This window comes from Pyxicephalus adspersus, chromosome Z (genome assembly GCF_032062135.1).
Source record: "Pyxicephalus adspersus chromosome Z, UCB_Pads_2.0, whole genome shotgun sequence".
Classification (NCBI taxonomy): Eukaryota; Metazoa; Chordata; class Amphibia; order Anura; family Pyxicephalidae; genus Pyxicephalus; species Pyxicephalus adspersus.
Genome location: NC_092871.1, coordinates 15,345,801 through 15,368,425, shown reverse-complemented (window position 1 = coordinate 15,368,425; position 22,625 = coordinate 15,345,801). Strand labels below are relative to the sequence as shown.

The 22,625-nt window shown below is 41.1% G+C and overlaps 1 protein-coding gene across 1 annotated transcript; it reads right to left on the bottom strand.

Moving 5' to 3' along the window:
* Nucleotides 1-5,637: 5,637 nt before the first annotated feature.
* On the bottom strand, nucleotides 5,638-19,562 carry HNRNPUL1 (heterogeneous nuclear ribonucleoprotein U like 1). The gene is given in 16 exon segments (XM_072430810.1): nucleotides 5,638-5,899; nucleotides 6,798-6,880; nucleotides 8,120-8,563; nucleotides 8,658-8,845; nucleotides 9,258-9,572; nucleotides 10,767-10,935; nucleotides 11,019-11,147; nucleotides 12,273-12,395; nucleotides 12,490-12,756; nucleotides 13,079-13,191; nucleotides 13,399-13,498; nucleotides 13,588-13,727; nucleotides 14,467-14,543; nucleotides 15,075-15,219; nucleotides 16,245-16,385; nucleotides 19,383-19,562. Coding segments are annotated over 16 exon segments (2,766 nt in total). The 5' UTR covers nucleotides 19,453-19,562.
* Nucleotides 19,563-22,625: the final 3,063 nt, after the last annotated feature.

Genomic DNA, 22,625 nt, shown 5'->3' with positions numbered 1-22,625 from the left:
GTTCATTTCCAACGACTTTCCTCGTTCGTCGGTTACTTTTTTTACGAACGATTTTTGCCCAATCGATCGTTCCTCGTTCGTTCGTCGTTCATTTTGAACGATAAAAATTGGAAGTGTGTACGCAGCTTTAAGGAGCAGAGAGACAATGGGTTATCAGACTGGGGAGTACAGGGAGTAATGTCAACAAAGAGAGAGCAGGGTGAATAATAGATTTTTACAGATAATTGGGATCCATATGCGTACATTAAACAATGTGGCAAACTGAAGTCCAAAATAAGTAGTCCAGTAATATGGGTTCAAGTGAGGCTTGTATTACAGCTTTACATTGGAAACAGAAGAAAAACATATTTCCCAGTGCAGTAAGTTACTTGGCTGACCTGGCTGACTTTAAATAGCGATTAGCTCCAACCCTAAGAATCCTATGTGTATTACCACTGCATTGCATAAAAATGTTGATAGTGTGTTGTGTTAACACGGGGCATCCGTAACACGACACGGGCCATCTCTAACACGACATGATCCATCCCTAACACAACAAGGGCTATCCGTAACACGGCACAATCTATCCCAAACACGACATGGGCCATCCGTAACACAACGCGGGCCATCCGTAACACAACACGATCCATCCGTAACAATGACACGATCTATCCCTTACACGACACGAGCCGTCCGTAACATGGGCCATCCCTAGCACAACACGATCCATCCCTAACACAACAAGGGCCATCCGTAACATGACACGATCCATCCGTAACACGACACGGGCGACACGGGCCATCCGTAACACGACGCGGGCCATCCATAACACAACGCGGGCCATCCATAACACGACACTGGCCATCTGTAACACAACGCGGGCCATCCGTAACACAATGCGGGCCATCCGTAACACGACATGGGCCATCCGTGACACGGCCCATCAGTAACACGGCACAGGCCATCCGTAACACGACATGGGTCATCCCTATCACAGGCCATTCATAACACAACACGGGGCATCCCTGACACGGGACATTCATAACACAACACGGGCCATCCCTAACACGGGACATCCGTAACACAACACGGCCATCCCTAACACGAGACATCCATAACACAAAACCGGCCATCCATAATACAACATGGTCAATCCCTAACACGGGCCATATGTAACACAACAAGGTCCATTCATAACAGGGGCCATCGGTAACACAACACAGGCATGGGCCATTTATAAAACAGTCCATCCATAACACAGACCAGTCATGATGCAGTGTAAGTCAAACCTGCGCTGTTTTTTCAATGCAGCAGACTACGATACATACATATGTATAGGGCTGAAGTGCCATTCAGTGAACATGTCTACCATGCTGCATTGCTGTGACTATTACCAATCATGTCGTGTTACCAAAGCAACATAGACAATACATACATTGGTCAGTTATCATAATTCAGCTCCAAGCACTGACATCACGAGTTTACAGGTGTCCACATGTTCCATCTCTCCAGGCTCTGCACAAGTTTTATTTGCGTCTATTGGAAGATTGTAACAATCTCAAAAGTGAATAATGGGAAGAGTGTTCTCTATATGGACCGTTTATATATTTATACAGGGTGATCATATCCCCCCTTAAACATCTCTTCTCAAGGGAGAATAGATTCAGTTAAGCTAATCTCTCCTCATAGCTGAGCTCCTCCATTTCGTTTATTATTTTAGTAGCCCTTCTCTGCACTCTCTCCAATTCAACAGTGTCCTTTTTGTGAACTGGTGCCCAAAACTGGACTGCATATAGTATAGTATTGGTGACTACAGGGAAGGAGTTTTTACAATTCAGGGGAAATGTTAGAGCCGCAGTAATAATGGTGGGTATCTTGCAGTCAAGATTTTGAAATTTGAGCTGTTGTTGGACCAACATTTTGTGTTAAGAATAAAACTGACCTTTTAGAGACCAGCTGAAATATTTTTTTATTGGTTTGCATAGTTTTTAGTGCTATGACTACATTAAAGATTTTCCCTCACTTCCTGTCCTACTGAAGTTTTACCAGGAGAGATTTCAGGGGAACTCTTCTATAGCAATAAAGATATCAGATATAAAAATACTCTCAATACAGTAGTCTAGAACCCCTGTTAGATGTGTATTACTGTATGTGTGTCCCTGTATATTTCCCCTCACTTCCAGTCACTGTAAAACTATAGGCAGCAGGCAAGAAACAAGGAAAACAATCTCTTACAAATCCCCACAAAAAACAAGATTTGTAATCTTGTCCCATTTCATCCTAAAGTACAATTTTTATTTTGCTTGACAGACAACTTAAAGCATGATGGTAAATTTTAGGGTTTAAGTGAGGGGATAATTGTGCCATAAATAGTTTTTTCATGTCTAAAAGCAACATTTTTAACATGGGGGAACCATTGAAATAACTTTTAGGTCTTCAGGGAACTCCGGCTATAATTACAATATCCACAACTCAAAGTACCATTAGCGTGATGGTCAGTGGGAAGAATCCCTCTTATATTGCCGTCTAGTAGGAAAAATGTCACCCTTACAAATAGCCAAAAAGATCATTGTAGTCACAAACTGACCTGAGAGACACAAACTGCTCATTGCTCAAGGAACCCCTAGCAACCTGCAGGAACCCAGGGGTTCCACGGAGCCCTGGTTTTGAAACAGTGCCAAAATAAACAAAACAATACAACATGAAGGAACCAAAGGCAGTCTGCAGGAGAGAGACAATTTAAGGTAATTACTAAGGGCCCGTTCACACTGCTGGTTGCGCCCAGAGCTACAGGGAAGCTGGACGTCTGTCAACTGCTATTTAACCTCCCTGACGGTATGCATATTAAGTATTTTTAAATGTAAAAGCGGTACATTTAAAAAAACGTACAATTTTAAATTTCCTATCTGGTCCCACCCCCCAGCCACACCCTCGCACGCAGATGCCTGGCCAGCATCTGCTTCCCTTGGCCTCACATCCCCAACATTCACACGCCGGGGACACAGATGCCGGCCAGCATCGCCAGGGGAAGAAGATGACCGGCACTGCTGGAGGACGTCGCGGGCACCGGTTACCAGGTAAGCGGGGGCACTTCCACCCCACATGGGGCTCGGGGTTACCGCTTTTTGGTATGGATAATTCACCCCAAGCCACACTCAGGATTACCGCTAGGGAGGTTACCTGCCTCCTACACACTCTTGTGCAGGTTCAGAGCTGCTTTCATCCTGCCTTGCTCCCAGAGGTTAGAACCTTGCCAGCTGCTCAGTCACCAGCTCCACAGCACTGGTTCCTAAAGGAGTGTCTGTACATTTGAGACTTGCTGGTACTGATCAATGCCGCCCGCCCCCATTCTTTCTCTTGAGTGCTACTGCTTGGAGAATGTACATGTAGCATCTCTCCAGAGGCAGACGTTCCCTGGCATGAGGAAGCAGTAACCACATTACAACCTCATGGCCAGTGAGAACATTAACATTAAAAATGAATGAAAGCAGTGGCTCTGTCTCAGAATAAAGAGCATATAGAAGGAAGTTGGCTGGAAATCAGCTGCCCTGTAATTACTCGTGTGAATTTACCCTAAAGGGGTGGTGATAACAGCAAGTTGGCAAAGAGCAGGCAGGGTGTGCAATGTTTTATACTGTACAACCAAAACATACCACACAAATGGGTGAATTATATACACTGTTTTACATGGTTTTTGGCACATAAAACTGACTGTTGACATATTTTTTTCTTAAAAAAAAAACTAAAAGATTTGGAAAATACACTCGGCAGTATAACAAAATTATTGAGTGCAAAAGAATTAAACAATACTGGAAATGATTAATATAATGTTACACAAAGCTTGGCTAGTGTCAGCATCATTAGCAGATGAGGGATTTGTTTAATCAAGAAATATGAAATTGCCAAGTAACAGGAATGGTGGGAAAAGTAAAAGCCGACAACAAAGATTACTGACCCGCCTGATCCTCTGAGCATAGTAATATTGGCATACACTGATTTAGTGGATTGGAGAATCCCAGTTTGTCTGTATACCGTCAGGCTTGCTGCTCTGTCAACAAATAAGTAATTAACTTGCTAATCTATTTACATAGCTCTCCAGATTAATGTCTGTTTAGTACAGATTTCACTTCTAGATTTAACAGCAAGGGACATGTTCAGGACATTCTTTTCAAACCTGAAACCAGCTGGGTTTGTTAAGCTATAATAATGTGGTCTAGCAAGGTACATTTAAGCTAGGGCTCATTAACACATAAATGTAGTGCATTTGCAACTCTGCAAAGTTCCAGAGGCCAGAAAACAGGACCTGGACTATTTTCAGGAGCAGTGCAGTCCTCTGTTGAAGGTTTCCTGGGGTGCTATTCAGAACAAATGGTATTGCAATTGGTAAACCGAGATGAACGCCATTATGGAAGCAACATATACTGAACAATATGTGCAACTCCTTACAGATGGAACTGCCCAGTTTTGACCTTGCAGTCTTTGCAAAGTGATAGCCACCACTTCCGGTAACAAGCAAAATAAAAGCACAGAGAACATTCATCATGTACTTATTCTGGGTCAGTGATTTAGTAACTAGTGAAAGTAGAGGGGGGAGCACAAAAGCCAAGGCACCAGCAATTTCACAAAGAAGCCAGCCATTGAAAGATTCATCTCTTGCTACTGGGGACAGAAGAAACTTGACAGAGGTTCTATTCCTTCCCCATGTACTCAAAACGTAAAAAAATGTTTGTTTGCTTGAGATATACATAAGAGACCCTGTTCACCTTGCCCCTTGTTAATTCCAGTTACATCTCCACTCCCCTGGGTCACATACACAGCAGATCTCAGCAACAGCCACGCAGATGAATATATAGGGATCACGGGATGCGCTGACCGCACCCAGCATCAACATGCCTCACATTAGCAAGGTGACAGTGTATATAACGTTTTCTTTATTTTTGTACTCCTAGCAATTGGTCACCTCTATGCATGGAGTTGCAGTTGTTATGTAAGAAGATAAAACTGTAGTAATAGTTTGACAAGGGTGAAGAAAATACACAAGAGCAATATTTTTTTTCTCAAAGTTCACTCCTTTTCAAATAATAAAAAAAATACAAATGCTTTTAACACAATAATGTGCAATAAAACTCAAAAACAGAATACATTGTTGCCATTTCAGCCTCCATGTCACGCAAATAAATCTTAAATTTCAAAACTTTTTTTTTTTTTAACAGCTGAAAATTCAGTAAAACATTAATATTCTACAATAAAATAACAAAGTCACTTTGTCATTAAAGGAGGGAGAAGGAAAAAATAAAGTTAGAGCCTATGACACAGATATCGCATTAGAAATCCATGCAGACCAGAACAGATTATTATACACAGAAATATTAATAGATCAGACTGAAAAGGGTAAAATAAAAAAAATTTGAAAAAAAATTAAATAGAAGTATGTGCAGTCAGTTATGTGGCTGGCTGCACTGTTAACATGGCATGGAATGAAAGCTTCTGAAAGGGTTTTTTTTTTCCAGAGAAACAACAGTTACTAGCTAAAAGGGATTCTATTCATTGTATGGATTCCTGTTCAGACACCGTAAAATTATTACATAGTACTTGTCTTGGTGCTAACAAACCAATATTTCACATCAGATGCGGCACAAGTGTCTGAATTTATTTGGATCACAAAGATGGTGAGATAATCCAACATGGTTTACGATTTTTTAGTCCTGGCGCAAGACAAAAACAAGCTATCATCATATTCCTGGTGACTGGATGGTACAGAATTTCATTGGACTCCACCATATCGACCAGACTGGTCGTAGCCACCGCCGCTGCCGTAATTCCACTGGCTCCACTGGCCTTGGCCTTGTGTTTGACCTTGATTAGGGTTCTGGCTTTGTCCTTGGCTTGAATACTGGTTCCAGTGCTGGCCTCCTCCATACTAGAAGACAAGATGTAAAAAATATATTGAAATAAAAATAGAGCATCAGGAGAACAAATTAGGAAAAGCTTTGTTTAAAAAGCCCATGAACAACTTTTGTGTTCTTTTAGCGCCCCTTTTAGCTGGGTGTAACCAGTAACCACCCGGCTGTTTTTGGGCGGTAACGGGAAAGTTTAGTCACAATACAGGGGCTGCCACCTGCCTACAGCTTCTTCCTACCCAGCTTAAAAAACTCTGGGGAGAATACTGATTTTCAAAATGAACAGTGGCTAACCACTGTCCAATGCAATGCTTTTCCACACCATAGCCTGGGTTTTAGGACTCATTCAATGCAGAAAGCAGTGTGAAGCCTGAGGCGTCCTGCCTAATAAACAGAAGGCTGCTCCAAGGAAAGCCAGTAACATGACAAACAGGCTTTCCTACCACCTTTTATTTTATTTGCTATTTTAGATTCCGCAAATCAGTGGAGCTCTAAGCAGTGTTGTATAATTGGCATTGCTGGGTTTTGTTAAAGATGCTTTATAAACTTTTCCCATAGGACCATTTCAGACTTGCAGTCAACAGCAGCGATGCACTGCACCTCTGAGCCATGCTCCTATTAAACTGGGAGAGGTTGGGCTTTTGTGCATGAAGTTGTGTTCATGTCGCTGTAGATTGGGAAACGGTTCCAGGAAGTGACATGAAGCTTCTAGCCATGTGGTTGCTTTATCTGCTTTGAAGGAAGAACCAGAGGTAGTCGTTTGCTGCTCCTGTGCACATATCAGTAGTTATGTGTCCGGGAGAGATTTACTGCACGCTTTAAAGTGGACTTAAATCCACATTTTCAGAATACAGAATCAAGCAGGTGGTTATTGCAGAAAGGGACAGACAATGTTCCTTCTGTAATAAACTGTCTTACCTGCCTGATCGCACCGGTGAACTGTCAAAATCACTGAGATGCATATCTGAATGCCCACGCGCATGTGCGGGAGTTACATCATTCTAGTAAGGCCAAGCAAGATGGCCAAAGACTGTCTCTAGCGAAAAAAAAAGGGAGAATGCGATTGAACAGGGACAGGCAAGTCTCAGAGGTTTAGTGCCGCTAATACAAAGTTTGAAAGGGGCCTTACTGTGTCTAATCTTTTCTACCCCATCACATTTACTTTGTACATTGCTTAATTACCACCCAGCAAGATCTGCCTGCCTCATCATCCTGCATATTTTTCACACCACACATGTTCTCCACAGCCTCCAATTTGACTATAGCAAGCTCCCTAGCTTGCAATAGTCAAATTGGAGCAAGCTCACTGCTGATATTGATTCAAAAAAAACATGCAGTCTGCAACTAACTAAAAGATGTAATGCACTCTGTTCCCTGGCAAGAGGAAGCAGTAAACGCACCACAACCTCATGGCCAGTGTGAATAAAGTGTGCCAAACAATGGGTATAGTAAAAAGGTATGTTCTTCATAGTAGCATTTACAGCAAGTTCTGCGTCCACATGTATTTAGTGCGTCATGTTAGCTTGATCCAAATGCTTTAATTAGCCATCTTTACCTGATCTTATTTTTTACTCCATGTATAAACAGATGAGGTTACCCAAAACAAATCATGTTACAAACAAGGTAAATCTGAACACAACTTTTACACTTTTACTGTACAACCTTATATAATTTTATAAATGCCATGGCATAATGCCATAACTTCAATCTGTTTAAAATATTTTATTCATTTATTTCAATCTGTTCAATTTCATCATGTAGACCCTTGCACTACTTGTATAATCAGATGGTAATATGTGGCAAAAATTTAAGTGTGATTACCCATGGCACAAATGGGTAGAAAAACATGGCAGGGCTGTCTGCCAGTAGTTTTGGACTGAGGATGAAGCTGGGGATAGATTTTGATAGTGAAGAGAGTAAAGAGAACCAGGTTTTATAAATATGGGGGTGGGGTGAAGAACTAAAAAAAAATATAGACTGCAGCTCCACTGCTGCCAAGCTGTACATGAAGTGCTAATGTATAGCCAGCCAATCTGAGAATAATGTTGAACTATAGCAATTTAAAAAAACGCCACAAAATGCAGACCAACTAATGTTTTTTTTTCTGAAAAAATAATTTCCATATTACATTTTACTGACTTCAGTTTCTAAAGAGCAGTTTTCAGCCAGTCAGGCTAGCTTAAAGTATAAAAAAATGATAATAAATAAATAAAAATATAGTATTAATGAGTAGCACTTACCGACTGTGGATGGGACTGGCTATAGGAGGAGTGGGAGGATGAGGAGCTCTGTGAAGGAGGCTGGCTATACCCTTGGTTGTAACTTTGTGAACCACCATAGCTTTGAGTGCTGCTGTTATAACTCTGGCCGCCATAGCCACCTCCACTTCCTTGGCCATAGCCACTGCTGCTGCCCTGGCTGTACCCACCTCCACTTCCCTGGTTGTAGCCACTGCTGCTTCCACTTCCCTGGCCATAGCCACCACCGCTGCTTGGTTCGTAGCTGCCACTACTTCCGCCGCCACGACCATAGCCACCGCTGCTTCCACCTCCTTGATTGTAGCCACCACTACTTCCACTGCCCTGGCCGTAGCCGCCACCGCTTCCTCCGCCCTGGCCGTAACTGCCACCCTGGTTGTATCCACCTCCGCCACCATGGCCATAGCCGCCCTGTCCAAAGCCAGACTGGTGAAAAACAAGGGGAAGCAATTATTAAAGGAATGCTCCTACTTTTTAAAGCTGTGGCAATAGTACACATTTAAGTCAAACAGGTACATACCTGGCTGTAACTGCTTGGTGCATTCTGGGATAGATTTGACGAGTTCCCACCACCATAACTGCCACCCTGGTTTCCTCCTGGACTGTAGTGATGCTGATTGTTATGGCCAAAGCCTCCTCTATGTTCAGAACCATTATCCTGAGAGCCTCCTGACCATCGACTTTGAGAATTTTCACCTCGACCAAATCCTGTAAAACCAGAATATAAAAAATTATAAAGGCATATCCTGCTATTCTTTGCCCAACATTCTATTTTAACAAATGAATCAAGAATGCATTTTGTATGCCCATACACCCCCCACACCGGATAACAGAGTATAGCTCCTGGGTAACCTAAAAAGATGTGGTTGCCACGAACATTACAGGCTAATAGAAAGTTTGAGCAGTGCTAAACAACTAAAAGCATGCCCTCAAAGAATAAAATATACGATAAAGTAAAATCATGATATCAAATAGTTACAATGATACCCTCTCTACCTGCTGTAATATTTTCCAGACTCTTTACTTTCTTAGGTCATTCCCACAATGTCATGCCCCACCCCGATGCCCCTCTGTAAAATGCAAAAGCTTGTTACATTTGAATGACAGATATAGTACTTACCACGGCCTCGCTCTCCTCCACCACCTCTGTATCCAGGTCCTCCACCTCCTCCTCTACCTGGAAATCCTCCCCTGTTTCCTCCAGGAGGGCCCCGGTTGTCAAAGCGCTGAAATTCTTCCCGGCCTCCATCTCCTCTTCCTCCTCCACCACCAGGAGGCCCTCCTCCACGACCCCTAAACTTCTTTTCTGGAGGGGGACCAGCCTTCTTTCCTTCTGCGTTATACTGTCTGACTAATTGTTCAGCCTCCTCTTTCTGCAGCTCAATGTAGATCACCTCGTCTAGGAACTCCCCAGCTTCAGGCAAGCCAAAATTAGCTGGAAAATAAAGAATCCTCAAATGGTGCATCCTAGATGATAAAAACCCTCTACAAAAACATCTACATCTTCCTTTTTTGTAAGTTTCTTATTTCCTTAGTATAAGACACACACTGAGGTAAGGAGACAAATATTCCTTTTTACCTATGAATTCCAACATCTACAGCATCATGTTGTTTGCCTGATCTCTTTTGCATGCAAAAAATATATTCATGGGTTCATAGTATTTAGTGGAACTAAATCAATGCGACTCACTGACATTCATTGCAGGGTGCCACCATCTTCCTCATTACGGAGATCTTGATTGACCAGGACGACAAAACCCCTCAACAGGTGCACGGTAGTTCATTCATTTTTGGCGCACATTAGGAAACCAAGGATTGCAGTTTTTCCCTGGCAACCAAAGCCAACCTTGCACATGCACAACTCAGCTTTGTGGCCTGAAATCCAGAGCAATCAGGCAGGTAAGACATTACTGCAGAAGAGACATTGCCTGTGCCTTTCTGCAACAACGGCCTACCTGATCATTTAAGGTGAGTTCAGCTATCTGATGCAGAAGTCCACAGTTATTTTTTCCACTCCATTCAGGACAAACATCCCGGTAAGAGCTAAGTCACAGTTTCAACAACTGAAGTCAGCCAATTTTATTGGTAGATTTTGGTTTGCTTTTTTGGTTTTGTCAAATCATACCATAAACAAAGTAAATATGTACTTTGCCAAAACAAGACAAAAGTAACAGGTTCTCGTTACAACCCTCTCTTTAGCAGCAAAAGCTCACCTTTCCCTCTATCCCTCAATGAACCTTCAGGAGCAATGAAAGACATAAATAAAGGTTTTAAGTTGCTATGATGAAAACCATCCAGAGACTCCCTATGTGACAGACCTGACTCAATTTTAATAAGCAACAGTGATGTCACATTATTATATACTTCTCCATACCCAGCAGTACTTCTTATTTACTTCCAGCAGTGGAAAACGAGTGTCAGGGATACAAAGGTGAGGCAAACATGCTGCTGGAAGATGGATATTCAGATAAGTCTGATGTCTGAATCAGCAACCATTAATGCTCATTCTATAGGTGAGCTTGGCTTCCTGTTTAACAAGTGTTGCATGTCCTATTAATCCTGAAGTTACTTTAACTAAAACAGATCTGTTAATTCAAAGCAAAGTGAATGAGAAAAAATAATGTTTTACCTTTCATTTCTAGTACTGCAGAGTCTGGAACATCTTTCCCTTCCTCATCTGTTCGTTTAACAATACGATCTTGTAGGTCTGCATCTGTGGGGCAGATTATGACGGCTTTGCGCTTAAAACCTTCAAACGGTCGCATCTTCCTGCGTTGGGCTGTAGCATAGACATTGGTCTAAGAAGAGATTTAAAAACAAGAAGATAAGCAGCTGTTCAAAACAGAAATTTTGACACTGCGCGGCCCATTCGTCATCTTACCTGATCTAGGATGTAGTTTCGTTTCCTGCGGGCGGCTACCTGGATGAGTTGGTTTAAACACTTTGTGGCTTGCTGAATAAGAACATCCCAGCGACCGGCATAGTTACGCTGTCTTCTGAGACCCATTACCTGGGGGGCAGAGTAACCAAAATCATGAAAATGTGCAGGATATGGGAAAGTTTTGCTCACCACTGAGAAGCAGAATATTTTGCTAGCTTCCCTCCTCATTATTCTGCATTAGTTTGCTGAAGTACTTTTAAAGGATACCTAATTACCTAAAACTACTGCTGTCATTTATAACTGATCAGTAAACATACATTTCCCAAACACAGAAGTAGCATCAATTTCACAAGATATACTGGTAAAATATGTATCAATTGGACTGGATCCTCCACAATTTAACTATTTCCTCAAACCTAGTATATGTATGTGTTTGAAGATATTATGTCAGCTCCCCATAACAGGCTTTAAAGTAGTATTCACACATACAGCATTTACAGAAGGGGACATGGAATCCACTAATAAACTTTATAATGCAATTTTTCCTGAACTGACTAGACTGGAGGTTTGCTTTTGTTTTGTTCTTTAGAAGCACAGAATTTAACTGGGTATTAAAGTTTGAAACGAATGAGAATATGAAATAGAGCAAAACTGTGATTTGGGGCACAAATGATGGTCCTTGATTGATTGTGAACACTTCAGGTCCATTTACAGTTTTCGTGCACCAGCAGAGCACACCTAAATTCCTATTTGCATCTACACGGTGTCTAAAAAATTTTTCGGAAAGGTTTATTTATAGGTTTTATTTTTTTCTTTTTGCTATTACAAGGGGCTGAAAAGTGACAAATTATCTTTAAAGGAGATATCAGGCTTACATTATACTGCTAATGTAATCACTTCCCTCTGCTGCAGCTGTCTGAGCACTCTTAGCTTTTACCCCAACCAGTGCAGCCATGGTATGAAAGCAGCAAAACTAAAAATGCTTTAAACTGAATTCTACCTGGCTTACTCCTAACTCTCCTACTGTACTCTATCCTGACACCCACCATTACAGTCCCTGCTCCGAGGAACAGGCAAACTTGACACAGCCGCTCTTATTAGTTCAACTAACAAAGCCTGCAAGTCAATGAAATTAGGAGATACCGCAATGGCAGCGAAAGGGTTAAACCTTCGGCCTTTATTTCCTTGCACAGTTACACACCAGAAAAACAGAATACTAAGAATGTTGCATAACTTTAAAGAGAGCTCTCCTACCCTCATCTTTTCCATGATGGCATTGGTGCCAAGAATATTGTATTTCTTTTCAGGGTTTGCTGCTGAGTGCTTCATTGCCCAGGTTGTCTTCCCGGATCCAGGAAGTCCCACCATCATCAGAATCTATAAAGACAAATGCAATATTATGCAAACGCTGTAATACACAAATGGAGCTGCTGTCTAAAACGGTCCTCTGCTCTCTTGGCAGAAGGCTCACCTCGCACTCTCCTTTGTTCTTCGGGGGTAAAGTCCCACGTATTCTTTCAAAGGGGGGGGCATGTTGAATGAAGGTAAAGCCTGGTGGAATACTGCAGAAGGGTTCAGCTCTCTGTCCGAAATTAAACTCTACACAGCAGTTCTTCACTAGGATGTGGGGGTATAAGGCTTGACTGCCTATAGTATTTCTGGGCACACGGAAAGCTGTACCCAGATACCGACCATTTTTTGAGAAGGATATCTCTATGTCTCCCCGAGTTTCAAAATCCTGCAGGGATAGAAAGGAAAAAAAAAGAAAAGCAATCAGGATTTTTTTTTTACAATACTGTGATAAAAACTGTGTCTAAATGTAACTGGCGCATTATTTGTATTTTTATGGAAATGTTTGCTGTAACAAGGTTAAATCTTTACTCCCTATACAAAATACAGACATGAATGCACTTCAATTAATTTATGGAGGCTTCTGTCTTAGAGATCCATCTTGCATTTACCACACAGAACATCTACAACATCAGTACACATAAAAAGTTATGCCATGTCTTAAAATTAAAATTATTATAACCAAGACAGGGGGGGGGGGGGCAACGTACAATAAAACATCCAATGACATCATTCTCTGCAAAGGTTTCCCCATAGTTTTCAAACTTGCTGTTTGTAGATTTCTTCGCTGTTCCACCATATCCATAGGAAAATGGTTCCTCTCCTGTTAAACAGGAAAAAAAAATATGAATCAAAAAGAAACATTTTACAGCTAAATATTCACAATAACTGGTATAGAATCACGAACATCACTATCTGATACTTGTTAGGAGTTGCTGGTGTGGGACAAGAAGCAACACCTGCTGGCAGTCAATTAGCAGTGTATGTTGAGAAGTTGAGGCACATGGAAATAACCTCATCATAACCATACCTAACTGAGTGGTACAGGTATCCAGAGACCAGCCGACACGTACTACATGGGGATCAGGCTCGCTGGATGGGAGGTGCCCTACTGCAATTTCTTCTTTAATCTGTGTAGGAAAGAAATGCAATTTAGGAAACAGCAGGTATTAATTATTCAACAGGACAACGTAATAACCCCATAGCACTTAGACCTTACCTTTATCTCAAAGCACACCCGACCCCTGTTGACCCCATGTGTAGCTCAAGCTCCAGACCAGAGATAAGCAAAACCTTCCATGGTAAGTGGGAAACCTGTAGTTCGGTCTTTGCTGAGCTTAAAGTGCAGATCACTGTTATCTGTAATAGAAAAATGCTTATATTATTAAAATTTTAAAATCAAACTCTAACCCCTTCCCATTAAAATAATTTGTGCATTCTTGGCAAAAGTGATACTAGCTGTAATGCTACAAATTTTTTTATTTGTTCAGCATTCATTGGGGAATACAGCAGACCCTGTGGTGAAGGTGACTCCGCTTCTGCTCAGGTATGACAGGCTTAGTGTCCTGGGAAGTAGCACGCATATTTTTTTTCCATTCCAGCTCATAGTGAGGATCAATTGTTTGTACAGAATATTAGCATTTTTTAGATCCTGAGTAACTTCATCACACCGGGCTCTCAAGAACGCAAATCCATTGCTAGTTACTCCTTTTTGCCATCTACAAAGTGTTTACCACCAGTTCTATAGCTCTCTGCCTGGTTTAAAAAAATACAGCTTGCCTTGTTAAAGTTTTGATCCTTTGCTTTTTATACTTTCTTGATCACTAGCTCAGTATCTGTGTATAGTTGTAGCTAGTTACAGTACAGTTGTATGAATTCTTGTTTCGGGTATGTGACTGAATCCATTGACACCAATCAGCTTCACATCCAGGCAATTAGCATTTAGATAAAGTTCAGCAATGGCATAATTTCAGTGGTAGGTCCTCTTTAAAGACAGTTATTGATTAGAGTGAATATAAGGATGTCCTACTGTTCAAATCCCATCTTATACATAAATTTACTATCAATCGGCTGCATGAGATCAACAAATATTACTCACAATTATCCAAGACAACAATGTTTTCATCAAACGGGTCATCTTCATCATCACCTCCGCGGCCTTGTGGGGACCGTGCTCTGGAAGACAAGCATCAAAGTTTTACCTCTAAGAAAACTGACAAAAATAATTCACCATTACCTTATTGTGACATGATACACTGTAAATATTTATCCAGCCTTTAGAAGGACTTTCTTTGAGGGGTGAGAGATGAAGGGTACCCATGAAAAGAGTACATTATGCAGATGAAAAGGAACTCCATCACAAAGCAAATTATGTGAGAATGCTATGATGGAAGTAGCCATCTCCCCAATATAAGCTGCATGCTGCATTCAAGGCACTAAATTTATAATTAGGTATGGATTAATTGCCACAGATTGTGTGTTGCACATGACTAACAAAATAGTTGTCTACATCAGACCTATCTAACAATGATATTTGTTTCTGAATCTTTAATATTATATTGGTAAACTAACATTATAAAAAAAAGCTTTGAGCTTTCCTTGAAATATTAGCACATTCTTGAACAGTAAAGTTTGTGTGACCAGTTGACCCCAACAAACCAATTTGTAAATTTCTCTACAGAACAGGCATTTGCTGGATGTACACACCTTCTGTCATCGCGGTGTTCATAGAAGCCCCTTCCTTTATCTTCAAATGGTCTTTTGCGGTTCTGGAAAGGCTGAGCAGGACCAGATGCATTTGAACCTCGATAACCAGGGTCAGGCTCCTCCTGTTTAAACTCTGTCTTTATGCCTGCAAAAGAGAAAAAAATGTTGTTGTTTCGTGAAAGACCCTTTAGTGAAAAATCCTTTCCAACGTTATTTTATTTCGTGTGTTTGTAGCCTAAGGCAATGGTGGTCTAGCTAAAACAGCATAAAACAAATGATATGGTAAGTTTCTCTATAGACCATCATTTTTTTTCTCCGGATTCCAAAATATAATAAAATAAGGATAAAAAGAAGATAAATATAGAGGATATAATATATAATGAAGGATCCATAGTTTGCCCTTCTTCAGATAAAGTGCATTTTGATGACTAAAATGTATTTATAGACACAATTCTGGGGCAAGATTTCAGATTTTACATCTCAGTAATATGGCCTTGTAGAGACAATTCAGGATATGTAATGTGAAGTAACACATAGATCTCCCAAATGAAGCTTTCCTTTGATCCAAGTGGTTTTTGTGGGTCAATGGCTTCACAAACCACCTCACTTCAGTACTCAACACAGAAACTTTTTTAAGCCGGGTGAGAAGAAATTGTAGGTGGGTGGCAGCCCCTGTATTGTGACCCAACTCATCAGTAACCACCCAGAAATAGCTGAGTGGTTACTAAAAAGTGCCAGTGCCAGTGGTGCACCTAGTTTAAAGGAGCTGGGGAGAACACTGGACTTTTTATTTTATGAAGTGGCCACCTGCCAAGTGAAAGGATTTCCCTCTCTCCCTACTTTTGCAAAGTAAAAGAGGAATAACAAATGATTTGAAAAAGTATAAAGGCTTTTGGATTATCAATCCAATCGATACTACATAAAAACAGAAGTGGCTCTACCTATTAGGAGGAATATAGCCCAAAGGAGAAGAAAAAGTCTTCCTATGGGCCTATCTCCAGTTAAGTTAAACACACCAAAAGGTACAATTGCTTTGGCCAATGAATAAAAGAGAAATTTTGCTTTTTCATGGACATCATAGCTGACTTTACTTTATAATGAACCAAATTTTCACCAAAGGCACCTTCTATATTGCGCTAATTGTATGAAGAGGAATTCTGCCTTAATTACCCATTGTATGCATGGGAGGTCCTGGATCCATAGGTCTCCTGTCATAAAACGGGTCCCGTTCCTGCTTAATGGGCTCTGGTCTGTTGTGAGGTGGGAACCCTCCCCCTGGAGGGCCATAATGGTCTGGTCCATGGCTGTAATCTGAAACAAGATATGATAAAAAATTTAACATCATTCAATTGTCCTTTTACAAACACCTTAACACTAAGTTCTCACAAACATGGTTTCCTTCTATCCAATCACATATTGGTTTTGTTCTCCTCACTGACAATTTTTAAGTAACAATGATTCCATATCGTGTTGGCAGGAATAACGCTATGTGTTACTTTGAACCAGGGCTCAGATCCCATATACTAATTTATGTATTCTGAACAAGCTGTAAAATTAGAAGACAACTTTTACAATTGTGCTGGGATGATGGAGAATTGCTGAAAGCTGGGCAGATTCTTCATGCAGCACCTCACCAAGGCACCCCATAGGACCAAGCACCCATTCAAACCAAACCAATATTTGTTGATTTTAAACAAAATAGGCAGCAAGGTGGCTGCTACACTACACTATCTGCATGGAGTTTGCAGGTTCTCCCCGTGTCTGCGTGGGTTTCCTCTCTGTACTCCGGTTTCCTCCCACATTAAGAAAACATGCAGTTAAGTGGCTTTCCACCAAATTGACCTTAGACTGTGGTAATGACATATGACTATGGTAGAGACATTATTTTGTGAGCTCCTTTGAGGGACAGCTAGTCACATGACTATGGATTTTGTACAGCGCTGTGTAATATGTCAGTGCTATATAAATACTGTGTGATAATGATGATAATGGTGGTGGTGGCTGACAGCTGAGGCTGTTTCTGATGAATTCCTTGGTAGAATAAAATGCTTACCCAGCTGCTTTCTACAGATCCCCCCTGAGCTAGCCATACACTATATGATTGATGCAGATTTACTGATCACTATGAAGGGCAGGTTAGGCCAGGACTGGATTATATGGGGAGCACAGGGCCGACATCACAGGACGTGGGTTTGTTAAATACAAAGTAGAATGTACAGATATGGGACAGATTTGTGCAAGTCATAAATACTGAGTACATGAATACCATTGAGCTCTATAGAAAGATGTGTGCCAATACACATTCACTCACCTGGTAAACATTCCCTGCACATCTGACCATCCAGGGAGCCAATTATATTCATGCAGAGAGAGATATTTTTCACCAAGCCCCAGATTCACATTAACGTGAAGCTTCATGCAAACATTAGGTTAAGCTTCCCTGCCAGCTCCTCGCTGCCCCAGCCAAAAATTAACTCATCACAATTCTGAAATTAGGAAGATGCAGGTGACACCCCCCCCGCCCTGTACAATGCAATTGGCCAAAAATTGCCAATGTCTCTTCTGCAATAAAATGAACTCCTCCGCCTGATTTTATAAATAAACTCACCTGTCATTGCTCCATTGCAGGCGCCACCATACTTTAAAGAGGAACTAAACTCAAAACAAAAAAAACACCTTTAATCCCGCAATGCAGTCGATCGGTCCAGAGGTGTCTTCCATGGGGTCCCGCATTGCCCCGGTATCTGCCCCTGAGCCGGCTCACCACCATCTACACCTCTCTTCTTCCTACATCACCCGACGCAGGTGCGAGATCGAGTGATGTAGGTTGGAAAAAAACCTGCGATCAGCAATTTTTTTTCCTTTTCACCAAAAAGGTCCTGCGCATGACGGAGATGCTCATGCTTGCACAGAAGAAACACCCAAGAGCCTCCCGGGATGCGTGACGTAGGTATACCGGAAGGCTTTGCGCTCGCCTAGGCCATGGAGAATTAGAGGGTGGTGATGCATCCTTTTTTTTTTTTTTTAAAGGATGTTGCACTTAAAAAAACAAACAGAATTTAAACTTTACATCAAAGGGTTTTCTATCCTTTTATGTAAAGTGAAAATTGTGAGTTTAGGTACGCTTTAACCAATCCTCTTCCTGGTTGGGCATCTTCAGGCATCCTGATTGGCCAGGCCAGGAATGAGAAAAAGTGAGTTTATCCTCTATCTGTCTTTGGCCGCCCCTTTGATATATAAATTGACATAAACTTTTGAGAAAGAAAGTGACAGGGGTTTAATTGCCCAAGTTTTGAGTGATAATAATTATGTATTTATACAATGACTCATTCATAATTAAACAATAATCATACATAACCACCAGCCCATTGGATCATTATGGGGTGGGGTTTGACACATTATACATACAGTATACTGGTATATTTCGGTGAGCCGTTTATGTCTTTGAATCTTACGCGTTTCGCCACCTAGGGCTTCCTCAGGCTGGGAATGATGTAACATCTGCACATGTGCACAGGGGTCCATACATTCCCAGCAGCCAGCTATGCCGGATCATACACACTGTTGTATTTCTTTTATTGCAGAAGAGACATTGCCTGTCCCTTCTACAATAAAGAACCTGGCGATTGCAATGTTTATCCCCCACCCCCAATTTGGTTCCACTTTAATATCTGGATCACCTTGGCTCTCACCTGGGCCATTCAGAGCCCCAATGCACCGCGCTGGGCCACTTTGATGTGAACAAAAAATAATTTCAAGCGTTTGCAATGAATGGGGGCCCATCGCACTTTATGTGTCTACATTGGAGCTCTATATACCCCAACCCATTGTTTTTACATTTAAGACCCAGGAATATAAAATACACTAGGATCTTTCCTATGCATGGAATCCTATTCACATAGGTAAATACAACATCAGCTTCTCATAACTCACGGTAACTCATAGCAACCATCAACTACACCATGCAAGGATCCAGCTTGGTCGCTATGGGTTACCAATCATTATACAGAATAGTGAACACACAGGCAGGGATATCACAGCTTGTTTTATCATTTATAATATTTGAATAGAAGTCCTGTGAGGTAAACCAATATACAAATATTAATGCATTTCTACTCCAATATTTGCAAAGTGTCTCGGCCTATAAACAACATGAAGCCTTTCACAGCCTGAGCCCCGGGCCCCTGTGTGTCTGCTGTGATGGGGCCAATGTACGAGCAGACTAGCCATTGTTCCTCCCAGTCACCCATGATCTCTGCCCTCTCATCCCTGGCTTTGTGCTCACCACCATTTTCCCTTCTCACTTACACCGGTCATCCCTGCGGAAATCCCTGGGAGGTCCGGGAGGGTATCCGCCTCGGTGGTAATGATCCCCCATCCTCTCTTCACCTCACTGATGGAAACGCGAGTAACTCAAGCGGGCTGACAAAATGGCGGTGCCGGACTACCCCCTCACCACCGACCTGTGCAAGGAAGCCCTCTGGTGACAGGAAACAGCATGAGCGCCCGTTCAGCCAATAGTCTTCTGCTCCCTTTGCCACCTCATTGTCACATTGGCTACCAATCTAAGGGCGGGGACAGGGTTCACCAATGAAAATGACGAACGCCCGTCTCTCTTGGCAACAAAAGACCTGAAAGGGTTAACTAGACGGCCATCTTGGTACACGCTACCGTTTGCGTGTCCTATTAAAGGCTTTGGTTTTAAGCGCCATCTTAGTACTCTCATTGTATTATGTTTAATGAGCTGTTTCTGCTTTTGGTTATATTAAAAAAATAAATAAAATGAAAATAAATTTAAGGCTAAGTCTACACACACTGTTTCCCCAGGGTTTAACCTGAGGCTTTTAAAGCCCTTGTTTGAAATCCAATGGGTTAATCTACACCAGGACGTTTCCTTGAGGCACGTTTATGACGGTTATCTTAAATGTTGCTTGCAAGGTTTAAACATTTTTAAACGCTGGGTTAACGCTGGAAAATGCCTGAAAGCAGGTAAACGCTTCCATTGATTTCAATTGGACGTTTTCCCGCTTTTTTGAGCACTTAATACACAAATGATTTAAAAACGTGGGAAAACTCAAAAAAATGTGGGAAAACGCGGCATAGGCGTTTTCTAGCATTCTTTAAAACGCTAATAAAAATGCATAAAAAACGCATATAAATGCAATAGGAACATTTACATGCGTTTTTTTAAAAAACGTCTATGTAGACCCAGCCTAAAGTCATCGTGCAACAAAGCAACTAATATTAAAATATTATGTTGTCTATTGTTTACCTTAATAGAGCTTTTTGCATGTCCCATTATTCTCAGAATGTAAACCCCAACTGAATAATATTGGATGTTGTTGGAACAAATATATTTTGCCAAAGCACTGTGTAAGTTAAACAGGTGCTATACTAATAATGTATTTATTTTTCATTAATAATAACATATTTTGTTGACTAGCCTTTTGTTTTTATTTTCTAACTGCAGTAACATAAATATAAACATTCCTTTAAGGACCTGGGCGTTTCACTGATGTCTAGATTTCTGTGCCAAAAGCAGTACACTGTTTTTCATGAAATTTTTTTCTTAAATTGTAGACCTGTAACTTACTGAAATATGTCCGAACAAGGGTCTAGTAGATATCATAAATATAAAAAAAGTTTGAAACACACAATCATGTAAAAAAAAAAATATATATTTAGAGAGAAGACGTGTCCGGAGGAGCTGCGGGGACCGGTTAAGTATATTCTTACAGTTGTAATCCGATTGTAATACAATGTATGACAATCGGATTGCAATATAACGTTTGTTTAACTACCTGAGAAAAGTTCGGGTTTAACACTTTTTGCAAGTGTTTTTACCCCGAAACAAGGTCCGGTTTAACAGCCGGGTGGTTAAAGCACATTTTTTACTTTATGGATGGATAACCACCATAACTGTGTCATTTTTGCAATTACAGTATAGCTCAATCCCAGGCCTGCACACTGCAAGGTCGGGCGATGTAGGAAGAAGAGCCTAGATGAACATGGCGGCACTTGGTGTCCAGCCCACACCAGACTGAGTGGGGGAGACATTTCAGAGTGGGGCCTACTTTTTAGAGATATTTCCGCTTTAAAGCAGAACTAAACTCAAAACCCAGCTATCTGTTGGAAGTTTTCTTCATTTAAGTCCCGCATCGTCCTGGTATCTGTCTTCGACCCGGCAAAAAGGAAGCTGACATCATCTTCTCATTTCTTCCAGGTTCTACTTCCTACATCAACCAATCTGTGCAGGCCCAAGATCGTGTTGGATGGGGAGTGTGATTGGCTTTTTTTTTTCTTCCATTTATGAAAGGACTCCATCTGCGCATGCTTGAGATGAGGGCATGCGCAGAAGGAGCAGCCGAGATCCTTTCCAGAAGGCATGACGTAGGTATCCTATTCTGTCTTGGTAACCGGATGTTGCAAAAAAAAAAAAAAAATACAATTTTTACTTTAAATAAAAGGATTGTCTACCCTTTTATGTAAAATAAAAATTTTGATTTTATGTCCGCTTTGACACTTAGTGTTCTATTTATAAAACAGGGAATCATACATTCCCTCGTGGAAATCATCCAGGTCTATGTGTTTTAGTGGTAGTAATTGATTCCCACAAGGGAATCAATGGAGTCCTTAGGTTATATTCAGACTGCAGTAAGGTTGAGGTGCAGTTACCAAATTGTCAAATCGCCCAAAAAAAATTGAGGTCCTTATAGAGTAGTATTCAATCTTAGATGAAAGTATTATAGGTTGAATAGATTTCTAAAGGATAACAGTAAGTTCTCACCTGCAGTTTTGCAAGCCTTTTTAGGTGTTTTAATGCTTGCAGAAAAATAGTTTCGATTAAAACCTACTTTCCCCACCTCTTAGATTGTAAGCTCTTTGGGCCAGAGTCCTCACCTCCTCCTTTGTCACGGTCTGTATCAGTCTGTCATTTGGAACCTGTTTTTAATGTACGGCACTGCTGTATAAATTTGTTTATTGTATCTAACATCACAGCCGTTTTCAGGCAGTTGTGTTTATTAGCAGCAATTTAGAGGTTCAGTATTGCGTCTTTGGGCAGTTTTTATACTTGAACTGAACCACATGAATACTACCCAGAAAGCTAAAGCTGCGTAATATGTTGGCGCTATATAAATCCCGTTTAATAATAATAATAATAATAATAATAAAGCATAGGAAAACATTTTGCCAATATTTTATCCCACCACAGACACAGACTGACGCCTGGAGGCAGGAAAAAGGTCAGTGTTGCATATTCCATTTTTATGTTTTAGCAAGAAAAGAGAGCAAGTTAGAAGTGTAGTATAACACTATGGGAGTCAGTTGTGAAAAGGTGTGGTTTTGGATGAAGCAGAAAGGGAGCCATATGCATGGGTAGGTCAGGCAAGTCAGAAAGGCAGCCAGGTAGAGGTTAAGGGTCTGATTTATAAAAGCTTTACAAGGCTGGAGAGGATACACTTTGATCAATGAAGCTGAGTGATCCAGCAAACCTGGAATGGATCTTGTCCAGGATTCAAAACATTTGCTAGCAAATAACAAATGACTTTG